The 8066-nt window shown below is 41.8% G+C and overlaps 3 protein-coding genes across 11 annotated transcripts in view; 2 read left to right on the top strand and 1 right to left on the bottom strand.

The window, feature by feature from the left end:
* The window catches only part of RAD17 (RAD17 homolog (S. pombe)), a 65444-nt gene extending 61713 nt beyond the window's left edge, over window positions 1-3731 (bottom strand). Inside the window, exons 1-3 of the mRNA XM_011959364.1 lie at window positions 3690-3731; window positions 1183-1440; window positions 561-644 (exon numbers count right to left, since the gene is read on the bottom strand). Of these exons, the coding sequence (XP_011814754.1) occupies window positions 561-644; window positions 1183-1440; window positions 3690-3731 (384 nt within the window). The remainder of the gene's footprint in view (window positions 1-560; window positions 645-1182; window positions 1441-3689) is intronic.
* A 1387-nt stretch (window positions 3732-5118) lies between these two features.
* AK6 (adenylate kinase 6) overlaps window positions 5119-8066 on the top strand; it is a 21220-nt gene continuing 18272 nt past the window's right edge. The window contains exon 1 of one of the 2 annotated variants that reach the window (XM_011959337.1): window positions 5119-5578. In XM_011959337.1, the coding sequence (XP_011814727.1) occupies window positions 5554-5578 (25 nt within the window). In that variant the 5' untranslated portion in view covers window positions 5119-5553. Of the gene's footprint in view, window positions 5579-5652; window positions 5773-8066 lie in introns of those variants that run through there. The other variant, XM_011959336.1, reaches the window with a different exon arrangement.
* Window positions 5409-8066, top strand: part of TAF9 (TAF9 RNA polymerase II, TATA box binding protein (TBP)-associated factor, 32kDa) — a 5686-nt gene continuing 3028 nt past the window's right edge. The window contains exons 1-2 of one of the 8 annotated variants that reach the window (XM_011959334.1): window positions 5758-5772; window positions 6239-6402. The gene's annotated coding sequence lies outside the window, so the exon portion shown is untranslated. Of the gene's footprint in view, window positions 6403-7339; window positions 7407-8066 lie in introns of those variants that run through there. The other 7 variants (XM_011959330.1, XM_011959328.1, XM_011959332.1 and 4 more) reach the window with 7 other exon arrangements.

The raw sequence follows: 8066 nt of genomic DNA on the forward strand, positions 1-8066 counted from the left end.
GGTCTCGATCTCCTGACCTCGTGATCCGCCCGTCTCGGCCTCCCAAAGTGCTGGGATTACAGGCTTGAGCCACCGCGCCCGGCCGTCTCTGAGTCTTTTAGTCAAGTTGGAAGTAGTAAAGTCAGGAAGCTTTTTTATCGTTTTCTGTTTTGTTTTTTTTTTTATGGTTTTTGGTATTGCTCTGTTGCCCAGGCTAGAGTGTACTAGTGTGATCACAGCTCATTGCAGATTCCACCTCCTGGGCTCAGGCGATCCTCCCACCTCAGCCTCCCAGGTAGCTGAGACCAGTGGCATGCACAATGCCCAGCTAATTAGCTGTAGAGACAGAGTCTCCCTATGTTGCCCAGGCTGCTCTCGAACTCCTGGGCTCAAGTGATCCTCCCGCCTTGGCCTCCCAAAGTGCCGGGATTACAGGCATAAGTCACCACGCCCCAATAGGGAGCTTTCTACTGGAGGAGATCTAGACTTGTTTTGAGCAAAATCATCATGAAACTTTAACTTTTAACAACACACTGTAAGAAAAATACTTGACGTTAAATATTTAAAAACACATTTCTTACCTGTTTTGGTTGCCTTTCTAAGACTTGAGCTTTTAACCAGGTTTCAACTTCTTCAATTTTCTTTTTATGCACAGCAAGTTCATGCTACAACAAAAATTTCAAATTTAAAATAAAACTTCTTAACTGAAGATTTTTTGGTACATCAGCACATATGAACCTAAGCATTACTAATGAAAAGAAGTAGCAAATCAGTAACAATCTATATAATAAAATGGTCCTTTTGATTATACTTGAATTTTTATACTATTATGGAAAAATTACATTCTTAAGTTGATAACTCTGTATGATAATTTTAGCAAGTTTGTTGTTATAACATTTTTTAAAATTCAGAAATACATTTTGAGAAGACAGTAGAACGGAGTATTACATTTAGTACAAAAATTTTAAAAAAGATCAATTCTGTGTTGGGATTACATTAAATCTAAGACAACTAATAATACAACTTCAGAGTAACCATTGAGAAAAATCTGAGCCTTGGAAAATAAAAAAATCCAGAATTTTTTCTAACACTTAGAAAGATTCTTATGAGTAAAAAATCTGAAAATGTACATCTCTCTGCTTCCCATCCACCCTTACGCACCCTGAAATTAAATCATGTAGATGTCTGCATGCTTTTCAGTACCTGAGTTTCTGGTTTATATTTATCCACCCATGGTTCATTTTCAGACAGAGATTCTTTTGAATTTTCTAAACCATAAATCTGTTCTAAGGAAGACAGATTTCCTCTTTTTCTTGCTGGAAATTTGCTACTTTCTAATGTAGAAGGTCCATTTTTTCTTCTATGACTTGAGTTATTCACGCCTAATGACGTGGCAGTAATAGTAGAGATGCCTCTACACTCTAGAAAATCATCAAATGATGGGTCGACCCAGTCTGTTACCTGAAAAAAAAAAGAAATCATGTAAATATAATCACATTTTCTCCCATCTATTCCCCTAAATAACTGAACTACTCTGGAAACAGCATACTCATAAATTTATAACCTTTAAAACTAAAAAAAAAAAAAAATTTTTTTTTGAGACAGGGTCTGGCTTTGTCACCCAGGCTGGAGGGCAGTGGTATAATCTCAGCTCAAGCAATCCTCTAGCCTCAGCCTCTTGAGTAACTGGGACTATAGGCATGCACCACCATGCCCAACTATTTTTTTGTACTTTTTGTAGAGATGGGTTTTTGCCATGTTGCCCAGGCTAGTCTCAAACAGTTCTTGGGCTCAAGCGATCCTCTCACCTCAGCCTTCCAAAGAGCTGGGATTACAGGTATGAGCCACCATACACGGCCTAAAAATCTTACAAATTAACTCTTTTTAAATAAAACTCTCTCTGTAATAGTTGTTTTTCTACTTTACAGTAAGTGCAAGTGCATACTTGTCTACTTGACCTTAAAGGAGTAAAGAACATAAACTTATTTTTATTAATTGTAATCTTCCCAGCATAAAGACTAGAACGATTTTTTTTAACTCTCTGTAGGATTGAAACACAAATATTAAAATTACCTATTAAAAAAAGCAAAACAAAATAAACAAATGATAATAATTTAACAGAAATAGCAGTAAGAGTAACACATCTGCCTTGGCCAGGTTAATACATTCACAAACTAAGAACCATTTCATATATCCAAATAATCCATATCAGCTTTAAGACTTAGTGAAGATATAGACCAAGGATCATAACGTTGCAATCTGTAATTATGACTGGATTTTATTTTTCTTCAGTGCAAGAAGCAACTAATATTTTTATAATTGAGGCAGGCTTTTCACGGGGGAACTGTCACTCAGAAACGCCTAGTAATGGTTGGGTGTAGTGGCTCACACCTATAATTCCAGCATATTCAGAGATAGAGGCAGTAGGATTGCTGAGCCCAGGAGTTTCAGAACAGCTAGCATAACACAGGGAGACCCCAACCCTACAAAAAATAAAAAATTAGCCAGGCATGGTGGCGCACACCTGTATTCCCAGCTACCTGGGGGGCTAAGGTGGGAGAATCACTTGAGCCTGGGAGGTCAAGGTTGCAGTGAACCATGGTTACCCCACTGCACTCCAGCCTGGGCAACAGCGTGAGACCCGGTTTTTTTTTTTGGTTTTTTTTTGCTAAAAATTAGAAATTATTAGTTAATTATTACAAATAATTAGAAATTAGAAAGTTTTACTAGATTTTTTAACACTCTAATAGCATTAACCTAGAAAAACATAGCTTCAGATCTGGTTGTGGAATCTACTGCCTGGCTAACAAAAAGAAACCAAGTTATGTTTTCCTTCAAGAATACTCAGCCATAGTTGTGAGCTACCAATTAGACAATGTTCCTCTCTTGAAGAAAACGAACCAGAAGTTGGAGCTGAAAGTAGGCTTAGAGGAGGCAATTTAGGGCTTACAAATACTTTACAAATGCTAAGTCACACTTCACTCTTAAGACAGAAAGTCAGGAATATTATTGGCAGTGGATTAAAAAAGGAAGACCACTGGAAAAAATTTCAGTCATAGCTACCTGATTCATTTCGTCCTCATCAAAAGACTGTGACTGGTACTATAATTTTGGCCCCTTTCCTCTATATTTTTGAGTGTATGAAAATATCTTTCATTATAAACCTTTCAACAGCAATTCTGATTTGCAAATTATTTATACATTTTATAGTTTCAGTTCTTACATAAATGTGGACTCCCATATACTAGAAAAAAGAGAAAGATAAACAGCAAAGTTAAGTAATTTACTTAACATCCAAGAAAATTTAGAGCCACCACTTAGGGAAATAGCTACCCTGCATGCATGAAACTGACCCCCATTCCACTTTAACCCCTATCTTGCTGAGAACTGACACACTGAATCACATTACTTCTAAGAAGTAGGGCTTTTGGTTAAGCTATAACACCAACTACCACTCATATTTCTCTCTTCTATGTTCTTTCATTCAAATGTTTTCAGCCTTTGTGACTGGGACTGTAAAACACTTTTTCAAAATTAAGGTTGTACTTTTAGAGAACACTTGTTTCACAACTTATTACCAGACTTGCTTAAATCATTAATTACAATAGATACTGGGCTGTATTACTTTGATAGCAGTAATAAGTTATTAAGAATATGTATAAAAATTTATTTTAAGGCAATTATTACATGGCCATTCTAGTGTATCATACCTTTGTGGAAGATACCTTTGGTCTAAGAAAAGTTTTTGACATTATAAACTGTAATAGTTCCCATCCGTAGTTCAGGACCTGTAGTACATTAAACTATAATTCACCTAGGGGGAAAAAAAGAAGCCCTCAAATGAAGAAAAACTGTAATTGCAGAATTATAGTAATAAATGTATACTGATATAATCAACAACACAATAAAGGCTCAAGAACTAGTGAAAAGGAACAGTAAATTTAAGTGATACAAGAAATCAAAATTCTAAAGTAATTTTACTTTTAATGACTATAACTGCATCAAATAATCTACTTGTGGTGTTACTATATGTGTTTTTCACAGGAACTCAATGATGTATCAGAGGAAAAACAGAAAAAAACACACATACTATGTACTTACCTTTTGTCATTAAAATTGGCAATTTTATTTGAGCAATTTTTATACTGAAAATCAAAGTTTTCCTTATTTCAAATGACAGTTGCAGTTCTTCATTTCCAATATTTCCCAAAAAAGTAAAATACCATGAATTCACTTGCTGTAGACGAAGAATTTAAGTCTTACTGTAAAATTTTTGTTTTCATTTGAACACGTTATTAGCACATTTCTTGGTAACACTGTGGTTTTCAACCGTGTTTTCAAATGCTTAAACGTTTATGCAAAACTAGTGAATTCAACAATTTTAAGTTAGCCAGAAGAAAATTTTAAGGCCTACAAACTTATACACCGGAAAGTATACTGGACCATTTTACAGTCTGGAGGCACACATAGCTATAAACACCCCAACACACTAGAAAACACATTGTTCAGCCCTCCGCCCCAAATCGTTCACGATTAGAGACTGTGACGTTTCAAAAGGTACACAAGTGGAAAAAAAACATCTATTTGAGGAAATATAGTTTGTAGCTCAAAATAAAAGATGCAGAGCAGGGGCTGGACGCGGTGGCTCACGCCTGTAATACCAGCATTGTGGGAGGCCAAGGCGGGAAGATCACCTGAGGTCAGGAGTTCGAGACCAGCCTGGCCAAAACATGGTGAAACCCCATCTCTACTAAAAATGCAAAAATTAGCCGGGCGTGGTGGTGGACGCCTGTAATCCCAGCCACTCGGGAGGCTAAGGCAGGAGAATCACTTGAACCCGGGAGGCGGAGGTTGCACTCCAGCCTGGGCGACAAGAGTGAGACTCCGCCCCCCCCCAAAAGAAAATAGGACTATTGTCACGGTCAGGGCTCTATTCACCCTTGAAAACAAGATTGACAATCACCTCCTCTAAAAAGCAAATAACTGTCCCTGAAGATGCCAGGTTCCTGAAATGAGATGTCAGAGGCAGACTTCAAGACTATTCCTAGCCGACCCACCACCACCCCACACAGTGAACAGGGAATACTAAGCTCAAATATTCGTTCAACGTAATCCTATAATCAGTGGGGTGCCGGGTTGAGCTCGCAAGTCCCCGCTGCGGGACAGGGCTTTGCACCCTCAATCTTCTCATCCCCGGACGGGATGGGCGGGTCGGGAGGAGGAGCGACGAGAGCCCAGGAAAGCTCGAAGGCAGATAGACTCGCGTCTCTAAGACATACACATAATATAGCCGCAGCCGCGGCGGCCTTACTTTCCCGGAGCTGCATCCCCTTTTGGGCAAAGAGATGAGGCGACCAGGGTCTACCCTAGGTGAAAGGGCAGCCACCTGGCCCTACCCAGGCTCTACGCAGAGCCTCTCGGAGGTACGGCCTCCTGGGGACCTTCCAGACTGGTCCGCGCATCAGCGACGCAAGCGAAGGGCGGGGACCTCCGAAGGAGTGTGTTACTTAGACATCCAGCGCACTGCCTGACCCGAAGTACCGCCCCGAGTTATGCCCACCCTCCAACTTTGCGATGGAAATGTGTCATCGAAAGCCAGGTAACCAGTGGGCCGCGGCTGGGTCGCCGGGACAGGCTAGGGGCGCCGCGGTGGGCCTCGAGGCCCTTGGGGCCGTGGGCTTTTGCTGCCGCCCGCCCCTTCCGGCTCCTCCCCATAGAGCAAAGGGCACGTGAGTTAGGCGCCCGGAGCCGTCGCGGCGGGGACCATGTTGCTTCCGAACATCCTGCTCACCGGTCAGGGCGCGCGGCCGGGAGGGGCTGGGCGGGGGCAGGCGAGGGGCGCGGAGTGTTCTGGGCATCGGGCGCCCAGGTAGGAGCTTCTCAGTGCCGTCTTTGGAGGCCGGCAGAGGGCCACGAGGCGGTTGTCAGCGTCCCGGGAGCCGGCCCTCACGGGCGTTGCGGCAGGCGGGGGAGGGGACGCGGAACGTTAATTCCGTTGGCCCGAGGCTCCCGGGGGAGGTGAAGAGAGGTCGGCAGATCCAGCTCTCCTGCTTGGCAGCCTGCTTAGTCTTTCTGAATCTGGTATTTCGTTTGTAAAATGGGTTGTTAATTATTTGGCAGGGTAGGCTTTGAGATTTTCAGGGAAATAACGTAAGGCCGTATCTGCTTTCCAGTAGTGCCATTAATGGTGGGTGCCTCACTCCGTAGGCCTCCGTGGGCCGTATTTTATTTTTACCTTTGCTTCTGATAAACGCCTCAGATTAGATTTCGGTAAATGAGTTCAGATGTTTGTGGCGTGACGAAATTACTGTATGCTTTTGTTGAGTTACATCAGAGGCCCCCGCGCCCCTTAAAAGGAGGGCATCTAGTGAGCATTTCGGGTCGTTTCTCGCGTAGGAGTGGGTCTTTGAAGCCATACTCAGGGTGCGTGTTATCAGTAAAGGGAACTAAAATGCTGCATAACGACTTTAACGAATATTTTTGCTAGCCGTTTAGTCCTGAAAGTGTTTATTAAATTGTAGGCCATTCGTGGAAAAATCTAATGCATGTAGATTTTATTGCAACGTACAGAAAAATTAAGGCTCTGTGGAAACAGTACAGTTACATCATTCACCCAAATGTAAGATTGTTGGCAGCACACAAGACATGTCTGTTTCTGAGAGATGCAGATTAACCACCCCACAAATAATGTTTAGCATTTTAGATTCCTTAAGCGGAAGATTTTACATCTTTTTGCATGGATCAAACATAGTGCCCTGGTTATTAAGTCATTGTCAAAACATTTTATTGAAAATGTTTTGACAGTGAAATGTGAGCATTTTATTGAAAACATGTTGAGTCCAGACTTCAGACTTGGTGTATTATAGTGGACTTGAGGTGACTGTTATTCTCCTAGATATGGGAACTGTATTATCCCTGTTATGTTTATGGTCAAGTTTAATTTCAGGGATGTTAAACCTGAATAGCTGAAAATTATGAATTTGATGATCTTGAAATGTAATTATAATAGGTATCAGAAGGGGAAGGTAAAGAACAATGTATATAGTATTGTCATTTATGTACAAGGGAATATATGTTGTATTTATTACAAAGAGTATGTATGTACACGTACATTTATATGCAAACATAAATAGGGTTTTGTTGGGAATATATACCTGTATAGGAAACTGGTTTACAGTGGTTATCTCTAGGGAAGGGTGCAGGGGGTCAGTAGAGGTAATATGGTGTCTTTCAGACTGCTTAAGTTTTAACATGAACAGTTTTTGTTTGAGACCAAGAGTCTCATGTTGGCCAGGCTAGTGTCGAACTCCTGAGCTTAAGTGATCCTCCCGCCTTGTCCTCCTAAATTGTTGGGATTACACGCGTTAGCCACCACACCTGGCCATGAACGGTTTTTAAATCTTTTTAAATTAAAGCAAATAGGCCAAGCAAATGAGCCTGTAAATTAAAGCATTTACAGGCTCATGCCTGTAAATCCCAGCACTTTGGGAGGTGGAGGTGGGGGGATGGCTTGAGCTCAGGAATTTGAGCTTAGCTTAGGCAACATAGCCAAACCCTGTCTCTACAAAAATTAACCAGGGCATGCTGGTGCATACCTATGGTCCTAGCTACTGAACAGGCTGAGATAGGATTGCTTGAGCCCAGGAGGTGGAGGCTCCAGTGAGCCAAGTTCCACTGCACTCCAGCCTGGGTAACAAAGAGATATCTTGACTTTAAAAAAGAAAAAGGTAAATAAATCATTGTAATTGATTCGAGGTAGCTAATTTTTTTTTTTTTTTTTTTTTTTTGGAGACGGAGTCTCTGTCGCCACGCTGGAGTGCTGTGGCGTGACGTCAGCTCACTGCATCCTCCAACCACCTGGTTCAAGGGATTCTCCTGCCTCAGCCTCCTGAGTAGCTGCGATTACAGGCATGCGCCACCACGCCCGGCTAATTTTTGTATTTTCATAGAGATGGAGTTTCACTGTGTTGGCCAGGATGGGTCTTTTTTTTTTTTTTTGGAGACGGAGTCTAGCTCTGTCGCCCAGGCTGGAGTGCAGTGGCGCGATCTCGGCTCACTGCAAGCTCCGCCTCCCGGGTTCCCGCCAT

This window comes from Colobus angolensis, unplaced genomic scaffold, assembly GCF_000951035.1.
Source record: "Colobus angolensis palliatus isolate OR3802 unplaced genomic scaffold, Cang.pa_1.0 Scaffold49, whole genome shotgun sequence".
In the NCBI taxonomy this organism is placed as follows: Eukaryota; Metazoa; Chordata; class Mammalia; order Primates; family Cercopithecidae; genus Colobus; species Colobus angolensis.